At 35.4% G+C, this 27,347-nt stretch overlaps 1 protein-coding gene across 15 annotated transcripts in view; it reads right to left on the bottom strand.

The window, feature by feature from the left end:
- Positions 1–27,347, bottom strand: part of BLTP1 (bridge-like lipid transfer protein family member 1) — a 195,649-nt gene that overhangs the window by 23,634 nt on the left and 144,668 nt on the right. For 6 of the 15 annotated variants that reach the window (XR_011501876.1, XM_070504705.1, XM_070504708.1 and 3 more), the window contains 17 exons: positions 25,634–25,845; positions 24,061–24,259; positions 20,674–20,733; positions 18,117–18,343; positions 17,161–17,361; positions 16,841–16,971; positions 15,429–15,552; positions 13,233–13,342; positions 12,478–12,568; positions 11,864–11,926; positions 9,282–9,535; positions 6,119–6,334; positions 4,460–4,640; positions 3,750–3,951; positions 1,962–2,123; positions 1,295–1,434; positions 169–370 (listed from right to left, as the gene is read on the bottom strand). Coding sequence is in view for 13 of the 15 variants with exons in the window: in XM_070504705.1 (XP_070360806.1) it covers positions 169–370; positions 1,295–1,434; positions 1,962–2,123; positions 3,750–3,951; positions 4,460–4,640; positions 6,119–6,334; positions 9,282–9,535; positions 11,864–11,926; positions 12,478–12,568; positions 13,233–13,342; positions 15,429–15,552; positions 16,841–16,971; positions 17,161–17,361; positions 18,117–18,343; positions 20,674–20,733; positions 24,061–24,259; positions 25,634–25,845 (2,775 nt within the window). In the remaining 2 variants the exon portion in view is untranslated. The remainder of the gene's footprint in view (positions 1–168; positions 371–1,294; positions 1,435–1,961; positions 2,124–3,749; positions 3,952–4,459; positions 4,641–6,118; positions 6,335–9,281; positions 9,536–11,863; positions 11,927–12,477; positions 12,569–13,232; positions 13,343–15,428; positions 15,553–16,840; positions 16,972–17,160; positions 17,362–18,116; positions 18,344–20,673; positions 20,734–24,060; positions 24,260–25,633; positions 25,846–27,347) is intronic. The other 9 variants (XR_011501877.1, XM_070504710.1, XM_070504711.1 and 6 more) reach the window with 7 other exon arrangements.

The raw sequence follows: 27,347 nt of genomic DNA, 5'->3' as shown, positions 1-27,347 counted from the left end.
AATATACTCAGAACTTGATCTTCTATAGATTTTTTAAATAAATATTCAAATTCTCAAATATTCTCCTCTTCCAAATTTATTTAGAAATGTATATTAGTTACTATTAAAAATTTTATTTGAAAATAGTATTTGACTTTATACCAGTGGAATAAAAGGATGTTTCTATACCTGGAATTCCAGTTTTGCTTGCAGAGGTCTTTGTTCCACTCTGAGGAGTGTTCCCTCCAGGGGATAAAGCCTCTGCAGGGTATGCAGTCCCTAGAGTCTCCAGTTCTCCTCGGTTTGAGGAAAACACCAAGTCCAGGGACGGCAGCTTCAGCATACATTCCACTCTTGACACTGGTAAACAGCTAAACTTGATCTGTGAGGGCTACAAAGTGCAGAAAGCCAACAAAAGGTTTCTAAGGACCAGATGGTTAAAAAATTTCACACTGGGTTCCAAAACTTACATTTAATTTCCATTTCAGTCCACATATACCTAATTTATTATTTGATACTTAAAAGGGTTTTGTCTTTAATGTCCTAGCTTTTTCAGACACATGATACATTAACCAAAATGTATTAACAAAATGGTATAATTTTAAAAAATCTAAATATTTGAGGAGCTATCTCTGAGTGAGAAATATTTAGATGTTTAGGTAATTCAGAATGTTAAACATGTTTATGTTCATATTATACTTGTTCATAATCAAGTCTTTTGAAGCAAGTAATTTCCCTTTTACTAAAATTTAAAAAGGCTGTTGCATTAATAACAAAAGTTTTATAAATTCCCAAGCCATCACCCATTACATGTTTTCATCAGATCTTCAAAAATGGTAGGTGCAAAATTCCAAAAGATCAGACTGAAGCTCTCTTGGCCAAATTGCTATTGTAGAAAATAGCTTGAACAAGATGACCATTAGTGTTTCTTTTATTCTTGAGATTGATTATTAGATTTTAATTGAGAGTAAACTAAACCCTGCTCAAAAAGGACCATAATGACAAGAAATACAGCTGCCATAATAAAAAAGGCATAAAATGCTAAGAGGGTTTTTACTTATTTTTATTTTTGCCACAAAAGTATGAGATCTAAATTTTGAAAAACCAAAGATATATGAACCTCCTCAGGAGAAAAGTAAATAAACACACAAAATTATACATATACTTCCCAGAGGTTTCACGCAACCTTTAAGCCATCAGAGACATACTAAAGGTCCATAAACCCAAACTTAAGAAAATTTAAAGGGAAATGTTCCAGCGACCTTAAGAAAAACATTCTTCCTTAAAACAAAAAGGAATAAATGAAGTACATCACCTGTACTCGTACGTAAACCACAACATCTACAGGGAAGGAAGAGTAAGCAGATGTTGAAGATGATACTAATGATGTCGTTGATTCTTCCATGGGATCTGGTATTTCAAAATGTCCCATATCTTCATCTTGTGAGCTGACAGCTGTAAAAATATTAGTTTTAAATTTTATTATTAGGGCAAGTGCAAATTATTTATTATAAGATCCTTTTCTGTTATGCTAGTACTAAGATCAGGGGTATGAACACACAAACATTTACTTCTCTGGCCCATCATTCTGCACATCTTTCCCTATTCAGACCTCTTGCTCATTCCTCCAGATTTTGATTCCCCTTCGGTTATACCAAACACTGTACCAAGAAAAGAGTAATTATGCCTTTGCTCTTAAGGAATTTCCAGTCCAAGAGACACACTAATGTAGGACCTAAGGATGTTAATTTTGTCATTACCTAGCCGTGGCCATGGGAAAATCTATTACCTCACCAGGACTTAGTTTCTTTATTTGTAAATAAGGACTAGATGATCTCTCAAGTTCTTTTTCAGTTCTACAATTGTTTATATTTATCACTGAATATATTATATAATAATATATACTAGCATTAAGAAATCCTTCTAATATGACCCCAAAAATATCTAAGATGGGGAAGTAAGTCTATGAGGAGGATACTCACTTGTATAATTCCTCTCAATTGGTGTAATTGGGATAGTTTCCAGAGCCTTTTCCAAAAAGTCTAACAGGCAGGGGCTAATAACCATTTCTTCTGGCAATGACTGAAGAGCTACCCAAGCATATAATTTGGCTGTTTTTACTCCTCCACTTCCTTTTCCTTTGGCTAGAATAGTTACAAATGTGAGATGAATTTAGTAAATATTTCCCATAAAACAATTTGTGAGAAATTAGAATTATATGACAGTTTAATCAGGTGAAGCACCTTATACTTAAAACCATACAAGAATGCAATAAAAATAGTAGGTTGATAGAAATGATATATTAATGTTAGAATACAAAGATGATTAATGATGTATAATACAACAGTTACTCCTACTTGCTCTAGGTCACAAATTTTGGTTCAATTTTTCAAGTTTATACTTTGCCAAGTCTCTCATTAGCATTATTTTAGCATTTAGTCTCTCATTTAGCATTATTTTCTCCACTTAAAAAGTAAGATATAGAGAACTTCTGATTAACAATATTTTGTGGCAAGTGAGGAAAAACGTCATCTCTCTTTCCTTCTAACTAAGTATGTCTGCACCAGTATAATGAGTCTAATAGCTAACTAAGACTTAGCTAACTTTGGCTTAGGTTTCCAACTCCAGTAGATACTAGTTTTGTAAACAAAGGAAAAAAATTCAACTTCTATGAGCTTAAACTTTCCTCACTTAAAAATGGGGATAATAATATCTGTCCTGCACTTAGTGGACATAGATAGACCTTGTCAATTGAAAAGTGATATAAAAATATTAGGCATTATCATGGTTACTGGCTATTTTAAAAGATTTATATATCAAGTTCCATCTCTCAGATGAAATTTTTTCAAATAATTCTTGTCCAGTCTGATATACCTTTTTTTGGAAATTCTACCATAGATGTAAAGTCTTATTGTGTGGTAGCCAGACTGCAAAATAGCTTCTAATGATCCTTGCCCCTGGTATTCACGCCCTTGTGTAGTGCCTTCCCGCACTGAATAGGGCTGACCCATATGATCAGTAAGTTATTGTAGAAGTGATGATATGTGACTTCTGAGGATAAGCTGTAAAGATATTGCAGCTTCAGCTACGTGCTCTTTTGGATGATTCCTTTTAAGGGAAGTCAGCTGCCATGTCATGGGAACACTCAAGCAGCCCAGTGGAGAGGCCATGTGGGGAGGAACTAAAGCACCAGCTTGCCAGCCATGTGAATGGGATGTGATGGAAGCAGATTTTCCAGATCCATTCAAACATTCAGATGACTGCAGTCCTAGCCAGCATCTCCACTGTGACTTCATAAAAGACTGTTAAGTTCGATTCACCCAGCCGAACCACTCTTGAATTTCTGGTCCACATAAACTGTGTCTGAGGTTATAAGCCACAAAGTTTTCAGTAATTTGTTATGCAGTAATAGATAATAAATGTGGTTAAGCCCAATATACTCTGTCTTAAATGTATAAATTTAATGTTTCCATCTAAATCGTAAGCTCCAAAATTTGAACTACCTAAAACTTTTCTAAGTAGACACAGATCTAAAAAATTAAGCAAACTATTTTATTATATTTATTTTAGCAATTGATAGTCTAAGGTAATATTAATTTGAACAATAGCCAAAAGTGGTTGGCCCACACTTCCATATATGAATTTTCTACAGTCATTATAGACAAGTCTATGTCCTTTATGTGAATTTGAAAAAAAGTCTCAACGGAGCAAGTAGGTGATGACTAAAAATTAAGTTATAAAAAAAAATAAAGTATATTTTCCTGAAATACCTGAGGGAATAGGTGGGGGTTGGGGAGGAAGTAAGGTGTTAGTCTTGCTCTGGACAGTGCAAGGTAAAGGAGGAGAAGGAGGAGATGTTGCAGTATCTTTCATACCATACAGCTTGGACTCTTTAGAGAGTGTTCTCGGCAAGGAAGATCCTCTGGAGGCATTAGGTGATTCAGTCTTTAGAGTCTTGGAATTGTAATGCAGCTGTATTGAAACAAGTACAGTTTATGCAGATGAGGAAAACCAAGAAAGGTACAACAATGTGGTAGAAAGGACACTGGTCCAGGAGTCAGAAGACCCAGTTCCAGTTTCTACAAGTTAGCTTTCTGATCCTAGCACATTTCTTAGCTTTTTTCCATTTTTAAAATTAGAAAGGTCATCCCAGATATTATTTAAAATTCTTTGTAGCTTTATATTGTAGGATTCTATAATTCTAGAATCTAAAAATAGTTGTTTAATATTTTGCACTAGGCAAGGGTTAGCAAATACGTTATGAATATCAATGTTAACTTCTGTCAAAATTTTGTGGAAAAAGCTGTTCAAAAGTGGCAACATGTAATTTACACATTCTATGTTCAGAATATGGCTACATTAGAAAAAGACATCGGAAAGTCTCATTTTAATATAATTGGCAAAGGAAGAACACGTATGATAGAAAATAAACATTGCTGCTAGTAATCTAATCCCTTATCCTAGACATTTAGGTTTTTACCTTTACATCAACTCCAGGAATGTAAAATACTGTTGTTTCTGAGTCACTAGGCTTTGTCTGTAGAGATGATGGTACTTTCTTGCCAGTCATTAAATGGGTGGTAGAAGCATAATTAGTTTGAAACTTCTTCTTTTTTGAAGGAGAATCTTGATCTAAACTCCTGGAACTTCTATCATAACTTCTATAAAGAAAAAAATGTTTTATCTTTTAAAATAGGACATTTATCTCCTTTTCTTTTGTTTAAAATCAACTTTTTTTTTTTTTTTGGAGGAAGATTAGCCCTCAGCTAACTACTGCCAGTCCTCCTCTTTTTGCTGAGGAAGCCTGGCTCTGAGCTAACATCCGTGCCCATCTTCCTCTAGTTTATACGTGGGACGCCTACCACAGCATGGCTGCCAAGCAGTGCCATGTCTGCACCCGGGATCCGAACCAGCGAACCCCGGGCCGCCGAGAAGCGGAATGTGCAAACTTAACCGCTGCGCCACCGGGCCAGCCCCTAAAATCAACTTTTTAAATACAGTAAATGGAATATAGTCCTTGATTAACATAGTTGAAAAAGTAAAGCTCATCAGTGTCTCAGCTAAACTGGTGAATGCCTTGCAGGGACGAAGTTTATGTAGTATGGTCCACAACTACACAGGGCAGTTCCCTTTATTCCTTCCTGTGGTCAGGACTGGTTCACATAAATGTATCAGGTTGAAACCAAATGAAATTGCCCTTTATGTAGATAAAAATAGCTGAATATCAGCAATTTGTTGGCTAGATTATTATGGTTCAGCCAAAAATAAATCAACAGTCATTCTTTTTATCATTACTACTACATTTGTAAGAATTTAACTGTTAAGAGTACCTTTTTATCTTCTCCTTTTATAAAAGCCTCACTACACAAATAGATAATTTAAAAATCTTTTATTATGGAACACTTCAAACATATAAAAAGTAAACAGAATGGTATAATGAACCCCCATGGATCCACCTCCCAGCTCCAATAACGGTCAGCATTCTGCCCTACTTGTTTTATCTACATTTCCACCCACTCCCCACCCTCCCACTAGATTATTAATATTATTTTCTTATAATTCTCTTTTAGATTAGGAAAGAAAAGCAAAACAAAAACTCAAAGAAAAAAATAGTGTAATGTTAAGCCTGTTTATACCACTGTTTATTTAATGATAGAAACAAACGGTAAAGCTGCAGTTATATCCTGAACAACATTCCAGTATAACAAGGCCTCTTCATGCAATCGTTTCCTAGTCTTTCTTATTCCTTCATGAAGTCATCAAAACTCTCAATAACGAAGATATCTCTGAATATTGCACTGTTCTTTAAAATAGAAATGTGCACAATACAAGGATAGATACTAATTGAGAAATTCATGCTGGTTTAAAGGAGAATTCCAAAGATACATATTTTAATTAACACACTTCCTAGAACCTAAATCAGACATCCATTTCTAGTTTCCAGAAAATATTATACACTTGTCTAAAGAAATAGTATGTCATACAAATAACCACTCAAACATTACAACTATGATTAAATCTACACTTTAAATCTGCATTTTGGGACATGGAGGGGACTAGTATGCAGTAATTTAGTGATATAAAAATAGTGTTTCTAACAAATGACGTTACATTTACCCTTTTCTGACCAATTTCTTACCTTCTAAAGCTTATATCATCATGTTCTTGTAGAAGGGTGGTTGGGTGGAGCACACATTTTCCACTGTCAATTTCAACCCGTATATCAAGTTCAAAGTCAATATTTCTCTCTGTAGCTGTGCCACTAAGACTTCGGTTGACTGGGGCTGTTGGCCAGCGTTCTGTAAACAGCTGATGGACAGCAGCAAAGCCTGTTGCTTTTTTACGAGATGTATGTCTACAGAAAGAACAACTGGTCATTACATTGCAGTAAAATGGGAAGAGTTTTTAACAAAATGTTTTCTAACATGTTATGTGAGCAATAGTCTGTAAATAAGTTTTACTATTTTATAAATTCACACAAGTTACTCAACTAGCTCATACTAACTGAAGTTTTTCCTGACTTTAATGGAGTCATATTTTACTCAACGACTATGTACTGAGTAACTTATGTGCCAGACAGTGTGTTGGTGCTGAGGACACAAGCACAACTGCTGCTCCTAAGAAGTCTGAATATCAGCATATGAACTACAGGCTGCCTCAGTTCATTGCACTTCACAGATACTGTGTTTTTTACAAATTGAAGGTGTGTGGCACCCCTGCATAGAGCAAGTCTATTGGCAACATTTTTCCAACAGTATTTGCTCACTTCATGTCTCTGTGTCACATTTTGATAATTCTCACAATATTTCAGACTTTTTCATTATCATCACATTTGTTATGGTGATCTATGATTAGTGATTTTTGATGTTACTGTTATAATTATTTTGGGGCACCATGAACCATGTCCATAGAAGACAGCAAACTTAATCGATAAATGTTGTGTCTGTTCTGACTGCTCCACCAACTGGCCATTCCCCTGTCTCTTTCCCTCTCCTCAGGCCTCCCTATTCCCTGAGACACAACAATATTGAAATTAGGCCAATAATAACCCTACAATGGCCTCTAAGTGTTTAAGTGAAAGGAAGAGTTGCACGTCTCTCACTTTAAATCAAAAGCTAGAAATGATTAAGCTTCGTGAGGAAGCCAAATTGAAAGCTGAGACAGGCTGAAAGCTAGGCCTCTTGCACCAATTAGCTAAGTTGTGAATGCAAAAGAAAAGTTCTTGAAGGAAATTAAAAGTGCTACTTCAGTGAGCACATGAATGATAAGAAAGTCAAACAGTCTGTTGCTGACAGGGAGAAAGTTTTAGTGGTCTGGATAGACGATCAAACCAGCCACAACATTCCTGTAAGCCAAAGCTCATCCAGAGCAAGGCCCTCACTCTCTTCAATTCCGTGAAGGCTGAGAGAGGGGAGGAAGCTGCAGAAGAAAGTTTGAAGCTAGCAGAGGTTGGTTCATGAGACTTAAGGAAAGAAGTCATTTCTATAACATAAAAGTACAAGGTGAAGCAGCATGAGCTGATGTAGAAGCTGCAGCAAGTTATCCAGAAGATCTAGCTGAGATCATTAACGAAGGTGGCTACACTCAACAAGAGATTTTCAATAGAGACAAAACAGCCTTCTATTGGAAGATGCCATCCTGGACTTTGCATAGCTGGAGAGAAGTCAATGCCTGGCTTCAGAGCTTCAAAGGACACGCTGACTCTGTTGTTAGGGGCTAATGCAGCTGGTGACTTTAAGTTGAAGCCAGTGTTCATTTACCATTCCGAAAATCCTAGGGCCCTTAAGAATTATGTTAAATCTATTCCACCTGTGCTCCATAAATGGAACAAAGCCTGGATGATAGCACATCTGTTTGCAACATGGTTTACTGAATATTTTAAGCCCACTGTTAAGATCTACTGCTCAGAAAAAAAAGATATCTTTCAAAATATTACTGCTCATTGACAATGTACCCGGTTACTCAAGAGTTCTGATGGAGATGTACAATGAGATTAATGTTTTCATGCTGCTAACACAACATCCATCCTGCAGCCCATGGATCACGGAGTAATTTCAACTTTCAAGTCCTATTATTTAAAAAATACATTTTGTGAGGCTATAGCTGCCATAGATAGTGATTCCTTTGATGAATCTAGGCAAAGTAAATTGAAAACCTTCTGGAAAGGATTAACCATTCTAGGTGCCATTAAGAACATTTGTGATTCATAGGAAGAGGTGAAAATATCAACATTAACAGGAGTTTGGAAGGAGTTGATTCCCACTCTCATGGATGATGTTGAAGGGTCCAAGATTTCAGTGGAGGAAGTAAATGCAGATGTGGTGGAAACAGCAAGGCAACTAGAATTAGAAATGGAGCCTGAAGATGTGACTGAATTGCTGCAATCTCATGATAAAACTTTTAAAAGATGAGGAGTTGCTTCTTATGGATGAGCAAAATGGTTTCTTGAAACAGAATCTACTCTTTGTGAAGATCACTGAAATGACAACAAAGGATTTAGAATCTTACATAAACTTAGTTGATAAAGTAGCAGCACAGTTTGAGAAAACTGACTCCAGTTTTGAAAGATGTTCTGTGGGTAAAACGCTGTCAAACAGCATTGCCTGCTACAGAGAAATCATCTGGGAAAGGAAGAGTCAATTAATGTGGCAGCTTTTCACTGTTGCCTTACTTTGAGAAATTGCCACAGCCACCTCAGCCTTCAACAACCACCACTTTGATCAGTCAGCAGCCATCAACATCGAGGCAACACCCTCCACCAGCAAAAAGATTAAAACTTGCTGAAGGCTCAAATGATGGTTAGCATTTTTAAGCAATCAAGTATTTTTAAAAATTAAGGTATGTATATTGTGTTTTTAGACATAATGCTATTGCACACTTAACAGACTACAGTATAGTTTAAGCTAACTTTTATGTGCACTGGGAAATAAAAAAATATGTGTGACTTGCTTTATTGCAATACTGTATTCGTTTTATTGTGGTGGTTGGGAATCAAACCCACAATATCTCAAAAGTATGCCTAAAACATTCTACAGTTTGAAGATTTCATTTTTGCAAACCTTAAAATTTAAAATGCTACTTCCCAGATTTTACTAAAAGACAGAAGAACCGAAAAAGAAAAATATAATGCCTCATGGAGCTACATTACATTAATAAATGATAGATATGTCTCTTAGTCTCACTCTAGCTAGGCACATTGAGATTTTTTCTGTGAAAATTAGCAGTTATATATATAATGCTTCAAACTCGGTTCTAGATTCTGAAATACTACCTAAGGATCCTAAAAGAAAAAGGCTACTCACGAAGGTTTTCTGTAAATATAAAACCTTTCCCTCTCATGGTCTTCATCCTTTTCATCCTTCTCGGAATCTTCACTAGTAGAAGACAAGCTGTCATCCCGTCGGCCCTCTTCAGACTGGAAAGGAATGCCCGGTGAAAAGCCTCCTGGAGCTTTAGGAGAACTGAACATGGAATATGATCCTTCACTATTTGATGAGTAATGGGATGGCCCTTCAATGGTTACTGACAAAAGGTCCAGTTCTGTCTCCTCTGGAAACTGATTGTAAAAAGAGAAAATGTGAATAAGGTTCATATTATAAATCTCTTCTCAACTAAAAAAACGAAAAAGAAAAAATATATTTAAAGGTTTAATAATTCTCTCAGAGTTGAATTTCCTCACTGTGAACTGAAAGAAAGGTCAGATTTATGAACATATGAAATGGCACACCAAGGATGGAAGCAGAAGGTCAACGAGAGAAAGTCACACCACTGACATACTAAAAAATTAGAGTGAAATTTTATTCTACATAAGCATATATCATCATATTGATTAGTACATATTGTAATTCTTTAAAGCATAGGTTAAACATGCTCTGGAAACAATGTGATCAACTGTAAATCAGAAGGGCAGTTAAATCAGAAGAGAGCAGCTAGCGATGGAAGAGCATGCAATGTCAGTACAGAATATATGTCATGCTTGTAGAAGATTTCTGTGGATATCTCTTTTAAAAATGAGCCCCTAACGGGTTGAAGAAAGATGTACAAATAGTTATGTAATTAAACATATTAATCAATCAAACTTAAGAATGCTATAAGGTGAATAGTTTGCATAAATGCCATGTCACTAACTGAGGATTGCACCAGGAGGCCATTGTATTTAAGCAGGTCAAAAAAACAACAAAATTTCCTATGACCTAATTTTGATTCCCAATTTTGAGAGTTGCTTGAATATTCTTTGAGAATGTGATAAGCCTCTGTAAAGCGTCATGTGCAAAGTAGTGCAATTTATTGATGTTACTCTGAGATACATAATGAAATCCTATGATCAAAATTACAAATATTTGCAGAATCCAGCTTTTCTTCACTTTTTATAATATACATGTTACTTAGTAAATAACTAAATTAGATTTTATTTATCAGAATATCTTCAATTTTTAAAACTGTGGTTAAGAATTGATGTAGATAAATATCCCTTTGTTTTATATTTATTATTTTTTTTAATGGATTTTTTTTTCCTGGGAAAGATTGCCCTGAGCTAACATCTGTTGCCAGTCTTCCTCTTTTATTTTTCCCTGCCCAAAGCCCCAGCACATAGTTGTATATTCTGGTTGTAAGTCCTAGTTCTTCTATGGGAGCTGCTACCACAGCATGGCTACTGACAGACAGGTGGTGTGGGTCCATGCCTGGGAACCAAACCCAGGCCGCCAGAGCCGAGTGCACCAAACTTTAACCACTAGGCCATCAGGGCTGGCTCTATTTATATTATATTTAACCATGACTTGATCTATTTTGAAATTTATGATTTTTATATACTATTTTTTATAAACAGCATACACTGCTATTTAAAAATAGGACTTGAATCAATTCAAATATTAATGCATTTAAAAATCAATTATTTTGCAATATATACAAATATCTAATCATTTTGTTATATATGTGAAACTAATATAATATTGTATGTCTTATAATAATAAAAAAAAGTGGGACAGGAAAAAAAATTACTTAATTAGTAGAATCCATTCAATTCACTGTAAATTATTTATTTCCAAGTTTGTTTTTAGAAAAAAGGAGATTTTTTTCAGGCTCATTATATAACAATCTAATACTTCTAAAACAAAATTCAGTTTAAATTCAGTGTAGCTATGGGATATATATTAAACTCTAGCTTAAAAGAGTGGGGGAAGAGAAACAAAATATATGTGGAATAAGTGCCAGTTTTTAAATGTAACTTGACAGAAAACTTCTAGACACAGATTTATATATGTAGTATACAGATAGATTTTTAAAATTCAATTTTACTTTTATGACATATTTAGGGAAAATATTTGGCTCATAAAAATGTTAATTCAACTTATAAATGGTTATGTAGCACATTTTCCACAATTTTGAACATGAGAATAATTTTTTTAATGAATTGCTTTTATACATATGTTTTTTATACCAGTGACTCAAAAGAAATAACATTCAATGATTAATTTGTTGTTCTAAGATGGGTTTGATTCTAGTTTGAACTAATTAACTTCTTTTTTAAAGAAAAGATTAACTTTGCAGTAGAATGTAGGGAAAAAGATTCACTTGAGGATTAGCAAGTAACAGTAATAAGTTGCATGTTTTGGTTTATGATTTGGTTGAGTTAATTTGGTAAGCTGACTTAGTCTTTTTTGAATTTTGGAGATTAAATAATACTATAAAGAAATTTAGAACTAAAATCTATTCATGCAAGAGCTTATGAAATATATGATGAAAAAGAATTCAAACCATCTTAAACCTTTATGTATAATAGTTTTGAGGTCTGAGTTTAGTAGGAAATGAGAGGAAGACTTTATGAAAGCAGAGTTTTAAGGTAGATAGTTTTAAAGCAAAATTTGTTTTTTTCAATAAATACCTGAAAATACCCTTCCCCAGGACAGCTGGATTGTGATGTACTTCCCCATACTGGTTTTTTCAACTTAATTAAAATAATAAGAATATTTATAAAAACTCATGAAAAATAAAAAACAATAGTTTAAAACAAATACACAAGAAATAAAACAAACATTTTAACATGCTATAAAATTAAAATACAACTTTGAAGCTGACCTTTTTACTTCTGGTTTCTGCTATTATCTCTATATATTCTGAATTAAAATATATAAATAATAAAATACATAAAATACATAAAGTATAAACATTCCACATTTTCATTTGTGTAAAAGACCTAGTTTAATGTGGATTTGCACCTGAAATAAAAATTATTCAACAAAACATTTTTACCTAAGAACAAGCAGCACTGGGTCTTTACTCTACATGTAAAACACTAACACCTGCAGCATGGCTCTCCAATGACTGCACGTGGGCCCTGCCCTGCTATTTGGTCATGTGCACACACTTCAGCCGTCACAATCCACACTTTCACTGTAGGTGGGAATTAGTATTTTGAAATTGTATAACTACTATAATTTTGTAATTACTAAAAATTATTTAGCACTGTTTATCTCCAACAAATAATCTCTCTCTTACTGTATCTTGGATATTGAAAGTCACTCTGGGTCCAGGAGATGCTGCATCCACACGGATTTCGGGGAGCTCCTCAGTTTCTCCTACTCGAGAACTGTAAGGAAATTTAAAGTTATAAAATATTAATATTTGTGTTTAAAAAAATCCCTAACCTTATAAAAGTCTGATTAATGGCATTAGCATTCTCTTTCTAAATATTTACCTTATCCAAGGATCGAGCTTTTGGTATTCCATTTCTTAACCCTTAGCATCCCATAAAAAAATTCAATGTTTTGATTAACTCATGATTGTCTAAAACTAAACCATATAAAAAAGAATTTATACCTCCTACCTTGTCGTGCTCATTTAGTAGTAAAACTATTTTTCTTCAATGATATGTAAAATTTCCATTTTTTCAAAAAATATGCTAAATGTGTGTGTAATCAACCTTTTCTAAAACGACAAACTTAGAGCAGCTACTAATATGCACATTTTCACATCTTTGGATAGTCTATAAGTTTACACATAAACTTGTTAAAAGCAATGCACTTCATTACCTAAATGCACTCAGTGAATCTGGTATAAATGTGATAGAGGTATTCCTCAAATAAATTTCTTAGTTTGACAGTATCTACTATGACTGTTATTTGACTAATAAGGTCCATTTCTGCATCTTAATTTTGTAATTTCCCCAATTAGAACACAATAAATAAGTCGTACACCTTGGTAAGGGACTCAGTAATTTTATTACTTATTTCATTGGTTGAAATGTAAATTACCTGGCCCTTTCCATTCGCTTAAGAGGTGGTCTTCCAGAAGCAGAAATGCTTTTTGATCGGCTGTAACTTGGTTTATAACCCAAACCCCACTTATCCTTCAGGGAAGCAGCCTAATGAAATGGTAAAGAAAAAAGGTGACTTTAGGCAGTTGTTTGTTGTAATATCTGACTTCAGATAAAATATTCTACTATTAAACAAGTTAGCCTATTTTCCCTAGGTCAATAACAAGTTACTTTAAATTATGACTTTAAATGTCACTTAACAATACAGATGGATCAAAGTAAAGCAGGAATCAGCTAATTGTTTTTTTTTTAAGATCGGCCCTGAGCTGACATCTGTTGCCACTTTTTTTTTTTTCTTCTCCCCACTGCCCCCCAGTACATAGTTGCATATTCTATTGGTAGGTCCTTCTGGTTCTGCTATGTGGGACACCGCCTCAGCATGGCTTGATGAGCGGTGCCATGTCCGCGCCCAGGATCCGACCCAGCGAAACCCTGGGCCACCAAAGTGCAGCACGCGAACCCAACCACTTGGCCATGGGGCCGGCCCCTTGCTACTCTTTAGTCCTAGTGTCAATTAGTAAGAAGGGCTGTACACTGAAAATATAAGCCATCAGCTGGCCTGAGAGAAAAGAGAAAATAAAAAGATTGGTAGTGGGAATGAGAGGTTCAGACATAAAGTAAGAAGAAAGAAATGATTAAAAAGGAAAGAAAAAGAAAATGAAACTTGAAAGGAAAAAGGGAAAGAAGGGGAAGGGGGAGAGGGGAATGACCGCCAGTCATCTGAGGGATACCCAAGAGCACCCCCGCCACAGAACTCGACTACAGCAAAGTCAATGGAGTGGCCATGTGAACACTCTGACTCCCATCCCTCTTCTCCAAATTTGTGGCTAGGGCTAGATATTAAAAAGATTCTAATACAACGGAGATTTGAAATGCCGGAGTACTGAAAGAGAATTGAGAGGAAAAGCCAAAGGAGACAAATACTAAGAACACAGATGTAGTTTCAATAATTTCCCTAATCCTCTCTACCTAGTTTTATTCTTAACAGTCAATTACCAAGTATAAACTACCTTGTAAACAGTACACAAGCAATAGTCTAATTATATTGTATGATTGTTGGGTACATAGTGACAAAAATATTAAATATAGAACTATGCTTTATGGATCATCACTATCTACTTGTTACTATCAGAAGCCAGAGATAAATAACTCAAGTTGGATTTTATCTTTAAATAACTAATTTTGAACAGTATTCAAACGAGGCTGTCTGGGAGTTTAGGTGTGAGCAAGGAAAGAAAGGTCAAAAGCTGATGAGCCCTGGATCCCCACACCTTTCTCCCTTCTTCTGACCCCAGCAGCTCTGATATAATGTTTTCTATGGACTGGAGTGCCACCCAAAAACCTTATTCTGGTAAAAAATGAAGGATTCTGATTTTTTTTAAAAAGTTAAGAACCTTTACAAGTAGTTTTTCCACTAATAAGACCACTTTGACCCAAAGCAACCTACTTCTATTTGACTAAGTTTTAGAATTATTTTCTATGTGTTTATAGTATATCTCTATATTTATTTCAACTGTTCAGCAATTGGACTAAATCCCCAAAAATGTGGTATGTAGTGCAGTCAAAGGTAAATAACTTGTTCTTTAAGAAACTCAAACTCTAGTAAGGGCCGCTAAAGATGCAAACAAAGACAGGAGTAAAGTGCTGAGAATCCCCGGTGGCTGGGAGGTAAAGTCAGTTGTGGAGAATGGGGTAGGGGTAGAGTGGACGTCTCAAAAGAGCTCACATTTGACGTAGAGGCTAAAAAGAAAGTACAGCTTCATGAAAGGCAGACACAACACAGTGGCTAAGGGCACAGACTGCAGAGTCCTACTGTGTGGATTTGAATCTTGGCTCCACTGAGATTACTTAGCTGTATGACCTTGGTCAAGTTACTTGACCTCTTTATGTCTGTTATCTTATCTTTAAAATGGGGAAAGGGTTGTTGAAGAATCTACTTAATGGATTGTTAAACATAAAGTGCTTTAAACAGTGCCTGGTACATAGTAGACAGGAGACATGCAAATCAGCTGGTATTATCACCAGCAACAGAGGAAGAAAGAGAACAATGTAAGTATCATCATAAAGTTCCATAAAGTAAAAAATAAAAAAAAATAGTCTGCTTTAATAAAATTCTTGTTAAATGTTTACTCACTCGCATACTGGACCTCCGTAATTTTTTACGAACATCTCTTCGAATGTCATTCACAGCAACCGATTCTAACTGTTGGTAACGTTGAATTTCCTGGTTTATGGTTCCTTCACTTGCACCTAATTTTCTGGATGCAAAACAAATATTGCAATTGTGTAAAGAATTAACAAAGTAAGATTGATTTTTACTTGCTTCTTTTTAATTTTTTCTCTGGGCAGAATATCAAAGATTAAGTATGGACAGGCCAAAATCCTCCATAAGGTTAACACTCATATCTGGAAAACTATGAAGAAGCTCTAACATTTTAGGAAATGGTTCTTACCCATTTCTGTGTCAAGAGTCTCTCTGACCATCTTATGAAAACTGTGGACCCACTCTGAGGAAGAATGTCTCTATATAACATTCTACATTATAACTTAAGCCTCAGGTAAGATTTTATGGGAGGAAGTATATTTTGCTTCAGGTCATTTTTTTCCCTGAGAACAAAACTCAAATTATAATGTAAGTCAACAGGAAAATGTGAATCACTGTATCATAGTTAATTTACAGACAAGTTTTTAGTTAATACTTTTTATTGCACAAAATGCATATATTTGTGTAAAGCCCTTGAATGCAAAAAAACACAGGCACAGGTGTATGAAGATTAGAAAAGATAAGGCATGACTGTCACCTTTTGGGAAAACAAAAATTTCAAAGTTTGCAAAAAGAATATTTAGCCTTATAGAGGAAGTATTACTTTGTCAGTACTACCCAGCAGGCAACAGAGGAAAAAAAAAGCTACTACCATCTACTCCCCCATCTCACCTCACGCTACCCCCATCTCAGGTCTAGAGAACTGCTAATACAGGCAGGCAAAAAAAGAAACAAAAAAAACATGAACTTTGAATTCAAACACAAGTTCAAATTCTAATTTTTTAACCTCTCTGAGCCAGTTTTCTCATCTCTAAAGTTTGGATAATGCCATCTAATCTCAGAAACGTTGTGAGGATTAAACTGAGGTAACACGTCAAATTCACAGTACTTAATAGATGCTAAATTTGTTTTCCCTCTTAAAAATTTGCATTCTAGAAATACTGATGTTAGCAAAAGACTAATACATATATTTATATACGCATATAAAGATACATGTAAGTGTATACACACATGTAGAGACATGTATATGTGATATAAAGTCAGTCATAAACTGCTCAGAAATGGGGAGTTGTGATGAGCACCAGACTAGGATTTCAGGCCTAACTTTATCACTAATAAATGTATGATCTCAGGCAAATTACCAAACTTCTCTGAACTTTGGTGATCTCATTTATGAACTTAAAGGGGTTGTACTGGCCCAAATCCAGTTTCCCCTACATTTAAAATCCTATGCTTCTATTATTAGGGAATACTGTGCTAAATTTAAAATCATTTATACGTACTTAAGATCATCTATTACTTTGGCCTGTTCATTCAGTTCTCTGATATCCACGATACGCTTCATAATTTTTCTTCCTCTCAGTTCTCCTGGCTGGCTAGAAGATGCTCCTTGTCTTCGATAATCTACAGCTTCCTGAGAAATCAAAAGCATGTCTGTCAATACCACCCTCAAGTCATAGAGCAAATCTATCACAAAAGTCACACCTTAAATCAAAGAAAGCATGCAAGAATCAAAGCCATCTATATTAAGAAAGATGATTGGAGTTCTCCAGTGATTCAAATCCCTTCATTTTCATAAGGAATCTATTTAGTTGCTACCTACGTTTCCCCATGAGTGAGCTCTGCATGCTTTCAAGTGGGACTGGCTAGACTGAGGGGAGCCCCACATCTCGGGGTCACGCAGATACTCTGCAGGAACAGAATAGCGCTGATGTGGGGGCGTCAGGCCTAGGAGGTGATTTACAAGTCGCTGCCCAAAGGTGAGCTTGTGGCCATCTCCACTTACTGAACTTCCATCTGAACTCTAAATGATAAATGGTAACATAAATTTTTTAAAAAATTTCTTTCCAAGAACAAAACTATTTCATGATACAATAGTTAAAAGATGTTTAAAAACTTTTAAAAAATCAATACCAGAATGAAAGCAGAGAGTAACTTTCTAACTACCAAATAACGTGATGCTATAGAATGTACAGTATAGATGGAAATACTTATTTTAAAAACGTATACTTCATTTTGTGTGCGTGCACTTTGCTTTTAAGTTTCATTTTTTAACATCTTTATTGAGATATAGTTCACATGCCATACAGTCCACCCATTGAAAATGTACAATTAAGTGGTTTCTAGTATACTGACAAAGTTATGCAACCATCATCACAACCTGTTTAAAACATCTCCACCACCCTCCAACGGAAACCTCCTAACTGTTAGCAGTTTCTTCCCATTCCCCCTCGCAACCTCCTCAACTCTCCTAGCCCTAAGCAACCCCAATCTACTTTCTGTCTCTACAGGTTGCCTTGCACTTTGCTTAATGTTAGTATGTTACCTATAGGTTAAGGCACAAGTTGGCTGACAGTGATTATAAAACAAAGAACCCAATTAAAAGACAATATTATGAAATTAAAAAACAATATTATGACATGTAGACAGAGAGAACCACTACTCCCTTCCTTCCTCCACAATTAGCAACTACAAGATAATAAATAACACCTAGTTAATAATATCCCTGTCTCAGGATGCAAGCCAGTCCTCAAAATGTCTAACAGTGAGTTTACTTACAGTATGGATAGTGGGAGACATAGTATCAACTTCATCCTCATCTGATAGGTCGGCTATGTTCACTGAATTTAGATCAGCAATATCATCTATGTCCTCCTCTCCTGTCAGTGTTGTCAGGGTATTGCCCAGAGCATTAAGTCTTTTGCCAATGTTAGGATCCATGTGGACATCAATCCCACACATTTTCCACAATACATTGAGTGTCCAGGTTCCAGCACTACTACTCTCTGTTTAAATAAAGAAGTGCCATTTTTGGTAAGTCTTGGGAACAGAAATTTAAGTAATTTGACATGTAAGGAATAGAATGGATCATGGCCCTGTGTAATGACCCTTGTCTCTCACAGCTAGGTTGTTCAGAAACCTTAGACTCAGAGGTTGGTTCCCCTGTTGTATAGTGAGCATCTGCTGTCTCCTCTGTGCAGCATCCCTCTTCCTCCTATGAACTATGCATTCCCTCCCCGCCACCTCCAAGCTGATCTACCTTCCCATGGCTATAGGAGGAACTGCCATGACACTCACTCCTTAGCCATAATTAATTAGATAATTAGTCCAGGTGAGGGTCAAAGTTAGAAAACTAAGAATCCTTCCCTGGACTCGAGAAAAGATTGGTCCCTCTCCTGTGATTAAGGTTGAAGAAATGTGGCTCGAGAGCTGTTGGTAGCCATGTTTCCTGCCATATGTAAGGAGGAGGTCAGCAGTAAGTAAAAAATGAAGCAGTCAAAGAGGAGCAAAGACAAGAGCTGGAGAGAGTCCTGGTGACAGCTGGGATCTTGGTTCCAGTAGTTCCTGAGGGCCCCTGACTAGACCTGCTTCCTTCTCTCACTGAGAGAGTCACTCCTAAGTTTACTTGTGATCTGCAAATCTCCTTTTATTAAGGTCCGCTTTTTGGTTAAGTTAGTGTGAGTGGTTTCTTGTCACTTATAAACAGAGTCCTGACAAAGACTTTTACGTGACCTTTCTCCAATATGTATGTTTATCTCAGTCACCACCCTATCCTTCTAACACTACTGCTGGAAATTTCCTGCCTCTTCAGTTCTCTGTCAGTGGGGACTGTCAGCCTTGCTGCTTTCTGCGACAAGGTATATAGGATGAGCACTGAGGCTACTAGGCTTGGGGAGGAAAAGAGGGAACAGTAAGGAAAGAAAGGAAATCTACCAACTTTTTGTTTTTTGGGTTTTTTTGAGGACGATTAGCCCTGAGCTAACTACTGCCAATCTTCCTCTTTTTGCTGAGGAAGACTGGTCCTGAGCTAACATCTGTGCCCATCTTCCTCTATTTTATACGTGGGATGCCTACCACAGCATGGCTTTTGCCAAGTGGTGCCATGTCTGCACCAGGGATACGAACTAGCAAACCCTGGGCCGCCAAGAAGCGGAATGTGTGCACTTAACAGCTGTGCCACCGGGGCGGCCCCAGCAATCTACCAACTTTAATCAGCTTCCACCCCCTCAACATTTTAAGAGCCCTTAAATAATACCTAATTTTAGACCAAGCAAAATAATAAAAATTTACATCATGCTATCATCTTAGTCAAGACAGGCTATTACTTCTATAGTTATCTCCTAACCACTTTCCTAGGGTTTTTTTTGTTTGTTTTTTTTTTAAAGATTTTATTTTTTTCCTTTTTTCTCCCCAAAGCCCCCCAGTACATAGTTGTATATTCTTAGTTGTGGGTCTTTCTAGTTGTGGCATGTGGGACGCCACCTCAGTGTGGCTTGATGAGCAGTGCCATGTCCGCGCCCAGGATTCAAACTGACGAAACACTGGGCCACCTGCAGCGGAGTGCGTGAACTTAACCACTTGGCCATGGGGCCAGCCCCCCAGGTTTTTTCTAATACTTGAAAGTGTCCCTTTAATACTGTCACCATCTTCTTTCTTCCTAAAAAAACTCAGTGGCTTCCTACTGTCCACCAAATCAAGTTCAAACTCTTTATTTTGGGATGTAAGACTTTCCCCATCTTACTTTTCATATAACCTTCTTCCAGCCAATTTGGACAATTCTAACTAGACACTGTTTTGACATCATGCTTGATACTAGTCTCTCTGCCTGAATTTTCTCTGACCTGTACCTCCTAGTTTTTGCTTAAAGAAACAATTTTATCTGTCTTTCAAGTCCCTGTTTAAATGCTTGTTCTTCCATGGAGCTTTCTCTGATCCTAGTATCCTTCCAAATTTGGAAATTTTCTCTCCCTCCTGTAAATTTCAACAGCAATTGAAATTTTATATTTTATTGTACTTATCACTTATTATAGTTTAATTATGCTGCAGAGGCTTAATTATATTATTAGAATTTAAATTTATAGAGTAGAAAGTATATCTTATTCATCTTAGTCTTTCCCAAAACATTTTGCAGTGTATCTTGTACACAGCAGGTATCTAATTAATAATTGTTAAATAAATATGCTAATATTATTGCAAAATAGTTTTTAAAATTAGGATACACCAGAATTAGTTTAAAGACCCTCTCACTATATTAATACAAAAGCAAAAACTACATATATAAAGGCAGAATTCTAATGGACATATATAGCAAAAGTAATAGCAAATGTGAACTTACCAGCTGCTGCTTGTCCTGTAGTCCTGGAGCATACCTCATAGGTGCCATCGGGAACTACACCTGCACAAAAATCACCCCAAAAATAGTTTTAAATAAAATTATGCTTGTGGTTAAATATTTTACTGCAATTTTTCACCTAAAGATTATTATCTAAATAGTATCATTAGCCTCTCTTTCAGTTTCTAATCTGCAGAATGGAAGGGCTACCTTAGATGATGACTCATAATATCTATTTCATATCTCACAGTATTTTATTCTATGATTTTAAGAATTAACTGCAGTTTTATCTTCACATTCTGCATGTGATTTTCTTATCTCTGATCTCTGGTTTCTGGATGCTCCAACAATTTGTGCCATCATGAGTGAATGGCACTTTGAGAATGCAAATGACATAAAAATGATTTTTTGATAACTAAGAACTGCCACATTAGGTCACAGACATGATTCATCACCCTTGTCATTTCCTTTGACAAGAAACATTTTATGAGAAAAAAATGATTGGCTCATGATGTCAGTCTCATAAGGTTATGGACCTATCTCCAGAACGTATCTGGCACTAACTTTGAAACTTTTACTAACACTTAGCTTTAATCAGATAACTGCAGCTTCAAAAAAAAGAAGTTTATTAAATCAACAACTTTAAACAGTGAAGGGCATACAATCCTTGAAATAACTTTTAATCAAAGTAAAGTCTAATGATAGGATTAAGACCTTTTCTCAGTAATCTTTAATGGAAAACAAATTTCAATCTAAACCTGACAGTACATACATCTTAAATGAAATGTCTTTTTGCAATTCACTCGGTATCCTAAATTGGTATTCAAGTATTACTTCAACTTGAGTTGCAGAAATATTACAACTTATTTTGCGAGAACAGGGCTATTTATTGACAGTTTCTAGTGTATATATATATAAGATAGTGCCAATAACTTTAAAATCTAAATTATATTTTTGAGCCATATGCTACCTGTGCCTCACATACAAATTATAAAATAAGAAAGAACTAGATCTTGTTTTGGGGTAAAAGATTGCCCAATTCACCTTTTATAGTCATGGTTATAAATCAGAGCAAAAGAAACCTGGATTACCCTTTCAAATCTAGGAACGCTAGAATGAAAAAAAGACCCTTTGAAATTTGAGTAACATAAGTAAGGCCTAGTGAAAGGAAGAACTAGTAAATAAAAAAAAGGGTAGAAAACTTTTGGGACTTTCAAGAAGTGTCAGAGAAATTTTAAAAATTAAGTTTTAGAAAAGATTATATAGATTCATAGAACACGGAGCCATGATGAATTAATAAGGAATATTAAGATTTTTAGGAGCAGAATGGAATCCTGAAAGTGAGGAGCAGGAAACCAGCCAAGCTTCCCCATAGTACCCATGCTCTCTGCATCAGAGACGGAATGCTGAGCTGGACCAACCATTAGTCTGAATACAGGACAACAATCTCCTGTTCTCATGACCTGATGCTCCCTGGGTATTAACAGAGAGCTTGGAGTCTTTCAAACTTCTAATGGTTTATATATTTTTTTAAAATACATGGTAATGTAAAGGGTCTAAAGGGTACTATATACTTACATGGTCCTTTGAACACTTCCTACAGACTGTCCTTTTTAATTTTTACTGCATTTCCCAAAAAACATTATCACCTAGAGAGGAAATTTCTCTGGGCCATGTGTTTTCTAGAGCATGATTTTAAAACGATCTGTAAAAAAAATCCTAAGGCATAATCCTACTGTTCCTTATTTCTCTGCCCTATACCCAACTCTTTTTTTCAAGAATATTAAATGTCAGTTATATCCAAGAATACTTACTAAATAAAAACTACAAAGTAGTAAACTAATTTGCCTACTTTATAATTTAGAATTTTTTTTTATAATTATGCCAATAAAACAACTGCTGTACTCACGTCCTCTGCCTCCCTCCCAAGACACCAAACAATAAGCACATTACAAAAACAAGTCATTTAATACCCTCCAAAACTCCAAATCAATTATGATTATCACAATTATCAGCATGTCCACACTCTACTTTGTTGTATAATATACACTGAGGTGCTGAGTTATTAATTATTTATATTTTTTAAGATGTATTTTTGATTTTGAGTTAGAGGCATATTTCTTATGCATTTTCCATTTGTTTAAGATAAACTGTTATAAGGAAATGATATCCTTCCTTTGCTCCAAATATATTCTCTCTGTATAAATGACTATAATGATGGCCCAGATGTCATCTTAATAAAAATCAGTAGGGTTAAATTTATTTTGTTTTAAGAAAAAACACAAAGACAGTTATAGTGACTTTTAAAAATATATATAACAACTGTGAAAAATGGTTATTCATCAAGATTTCTGATGAAGGCTATTTTCGGTCTTTTGGAGATTAGGGGTGCGTACTTCTGTATCAAGTCTGCTTAGTAACCTGAAATATTTCAATGAAATCCTAGTATTTTACCTATGAATTGTCTAAATGCAAAGCATTCAAAAACAAGAATTACACCTATAATTTTACCTAAGTTTTAAGTCAACACTGAATGCCAAAACTTTAATTTTTGATATAAAAATAATGGAAAGTTTTCTCATCCCTCAAAGAAAATCCAGAATGGAAAGAAGATTTTCTTCCAGTGAAGAAGGGAAAAATTTGCATAAACAATGGCATACCACCTTCCAAAAAGTAATTAAGTATTAATTTTGGCTTACAAGATTGAGGAATTTTACTTCACAACCTTTGATTCCTCACATATAATTTTTCTTCATTATTAAGATTAGTGAAGCTTTATCAACTCTGCTATAATATTTAAAATATTAATACAGATAAAAATAAACCCCTTTGCCATCAAAATAGCATATAAACATAGCTTTAGTTATTCCCAAGCTTGAGTATTATCAAATTGGAGGAATTTATACAAGTTACACTTTGTACCCTACAAATGTGGACATGTGGGTTCATTCATGTCAATGTTAATTAAGGCTGGAGTTTCCACTCCTGGTTATCTACAACTGTTCTATGTTATATGATGAACTGTATTTTACACATTTATCACTTTCTTTCAAGATCCCCACAGAACAAAGTGCTGTATCTGGGCATTCATGAATCAATTACAAGAAAAATCAGTGAGTGAGCAAACCTTCAATGTTATAATGTTATATAATGCTCACTGTTCAAATGTTATACCATCAAAAAGAATGCCTAGCTGGTTTACTTACCAAAACTACTGAAAGCTACAGTTTCGCAAATATGTTCTGATAACTTTAACTAGAAATAGCCCTTATTTCACAACATCCAATAACATTCCTATATCTGAACATCCTTTAGTTTTACAAATGAAGACACTGGTTTTTTTAATTTTTAAAAATTCTAAACCTCATACAGAAAGTAAAAGACACTCACAGGCATTCATCACTAGATCCCCACGAATTTCTGGTTTCCAGTCATCCCACGACGTCTCAAAGCCATCAGCAAAACGGATACAAAAGTTTTTGAAATGCCCTTTACTAACCAGAGATTCTGAAGAACAAGCAGTGATGAGAGTGCTTTCAATGGTCAGTACTAACGCAGAGCCAGTGTCAAGGTCTCCAGTGTGATTAGACTGCAAAATATATTAAAGAAGATAGGAAACAAAAGTAGACGAATTATTAAACATGGAAATCCTCATAGGATTCATAGAATCAAAAATCTAGCGTCAAGCCTACAAAGCTTAATTAAAAAGCAGCTTAGAAAGATGCCTACTTTTAAAAATTAAATTGCTCAAGTGAAATACAATTTCCATGTGCATTTTTTTTTTTAAACTAAACTTGCAAAAGGCTAATTATCTACTTTTCCATCTCAAGCTTCTGTTTTAGTTGTCGGGAGTGTTCTCATTATGACAACCAGCCCTGGTGTGTAGAGCCTTCTTGAGTTCTGTCCATCATGCCATTAAAAAATTACCATTTTTCAACTCCTGAGACACAAACATACCACATATGTTGCCAACCCTCAACCCAGAATTTTTCTTAACACTGGCTTGTTAAATGAATTTACTAAAAGATAAAGACATTCAACAACAGGTTACAGGTTATATAAGGTAAATTATGACAGTAAAATATAGACCTCTGTATCTGTTATAATTCTAAGTTCTTGGCTTCACAGGGGTTTACAGCCTTTACTTATACACATGTGCATGCAGTTATATATTCTTGAGAACTCATCCTAAATGACAAAGAGAAAATTCTTGCTTTATGTAGGTGTACACATAACTTGGAAGTTTCAATACCATTAATTATTAGTTTAAAAGCATTTTGAAATTCCCTACCCTATTTTAGATGAGGTTATTAAACACTATTAATTAGTATTCTTTTTTTTTTTTTTTGAGGAAAACTAGCCCTGAGCTAACTGCTGCCAATCCTCCTCTTTTTGCTGAGGAAGACTGGCCCTGAGCTAACATCCATGCCTATCTTACCCTACTTTATATGTGGGACGCCTACCACAGCATGGTGTGCCAGGCGGTACCATGTCCGCAGCCGGGATCTGAGCCAGCAAAACCCGGGCCGCCGAAGCGGAACGTGTGCACTTAACCGCTGCGCCACCGGGCTGGCCCCTAATTAGTATTCTTAAATGTCCTTTTGCTTCTATTTTATTAACAAATGTATACCAAAGGTTTCTTTGGTAAAAAAAACAAAACAATAAAAAGATTCTGAAAACTAAGGTGCTTATTTGGCAAGGTAAAAATGAAGTGATCAGATGAGTGTCATCTCATCACTATTCTGAGTTACATCAGAGTGCTTCAGAGAAAAGTCCCACAAGACTCATATTTAATACACTGTAGACAAATCGTGGGTGAAGGAGTTCAATCTTACTTGCTATTTACTAAACTTAAGTTATAAACTGTTCTCCTGAAAAATGTATTGTTATATTCCATATACATAGAAATTGTTAGTAGAAATGTCTGGCTCTTAATGTTGGATTATGATTCAATTTTTTGTACCTGGGCAGTATTTGTGATAGGCAGACAGATTCCCAGATCATTCACAGTGAGCTGGAGGAAGAGAGTCCCAAAGGCCTGGGCTGATGTTTGCTGGATCCCAGGTAGCATATCTACTACTTCCTTTGTAGCCATATGAATATCCTTATGTAAAGCCATTCGTTGTTCATTCCAGTTGTCATAGGCAGCCTTATAATTCAGCCAAAACAGCACAGCTTTTGATAATTAAGACAGAAAATTAAAATCAAAACTGTGAAGCTATATAGCAAGTAAACCTCAACAGCTGCAAAATCTGGTTGATTAATGGAAATTACTCCTAGAAAACTGTAGCATTAGAAATAGAAGGGATCTAAGAGGACATAGTCAACTTGACAAATGGAAAAAAGCAGCAGAAAACAAGCAATTGCATAAGGCAGAAGGGAGAAGAAAATCCAGATCCATTCATTCATTCAACAAATTATTTGTGAAATGCCTATTACATTCTAGGCACTAGGATAGAATAACAAACAAAAACAGACATGGTCTCTGACCTTGCAGAGCTTACTGTTACTAATGTTAAAAATTTTTGAAGGAGAGGTACATAATACTAGGAGTATACATTTAAAAAATGTGATTTAGAGAGAGAGGTCAAAGACAGAGTTTGTAACAAAAATGAAACCTTAAGGAAAACCTTCATTTAATGCAGTGTATAGAAGGAGGAACCTAAAGAGGAAATACAGATGGAGAGGCCAGAGAAGTAGAAGGGAGAGCAAGCGTTACGTCATGGACACAGAGTGGAAAGTACTTTAAGGAGGTTTTGAAAGCTGATGAGAAGTCAGTGAGATGAGAAATGAAAAAACTGTACACCGATTTAGCAAAACAAAATGTGCACAACACTGCCAAAAGGGGAGTTTTCTAGCAAACTGATCTTATCACCAGCCAATGCCTACCCCAATTCAAATCTTAAATGGCTTCATAAATGGTTCTTCATTACCTCTAAAATACAATTCCAGCATATTTGCCCAATATACCTTAAACCCTATCTATCTGTTCAGTCTTATTTCCCATTATTTTCTTTTATGAAAGCTGCTGCTATATTTTCTTAGACCTCTGTACACATATATATTCATTCATATTCTCTCTCATTTTGCAAATATTTATTTAGTTCTTACTGTATGCCAGGGACTGTTCTAGGACTTTGGATGCAAAGACAAATAAAACAAGCTTTCATTTCCCTGTCTCCCTGGTAAACTCCTAACTGCAAATTGAATCTGAAGAATGAGTTTCTCCTCTAGGAAGCACAGGTAAAGTTAGAGACCCTCAGATCCTAGGACGTGTCTCTAACTCCACTCTGTAGCCTACTTTGCTCTTTTTCCCAGTGAACTAAGAATTCCTCGAGGGCAGGGATCCTGTTTTCCATATTTGTATTCCACTTCTAGACATTACACAGTAAATGTTTGTAGAATAAAGACAGTGCCAAAACAATGAGCACATTAATTATCCAACCCAAAAAACTTAGCTCTAGAATTAAAATTCTGAATGACATTCCTACATATCCAAGTAGAAAGCAAATAAGTTTAAAAAGTAAAATAACTTTAAAAACTGAAAGGAATAAGCAAGAAACTTTGTGGATGCTCAGATTTCATATTTAGGAGACATTTAGCTGTCAAGTATTTATACTGATAAACTATAGATGCCTTTTATCTAGGATTACCAAACATTTCTAAATCCAACAACA

This window comes from Equus asinus, chromosome 3 (genome assembly GCF_041296235.1).
Source record: "Equus asinus isolate D_3611 breed Donkey chromosome 3, EquAss-T2T_v2, whole genome shotgun sequence".
In the NCBI taxonomy this organism is placed as follows: Eukaryota; Metazoa; Chordata; class Mammalia; order Perissodactyla; family Equidae; genus Equus; species Equus asinus.
Note: the sequence above shows the minus strand (reverse complement) of the source record. Positions and strands in the feature narration are given on the sequence as shown.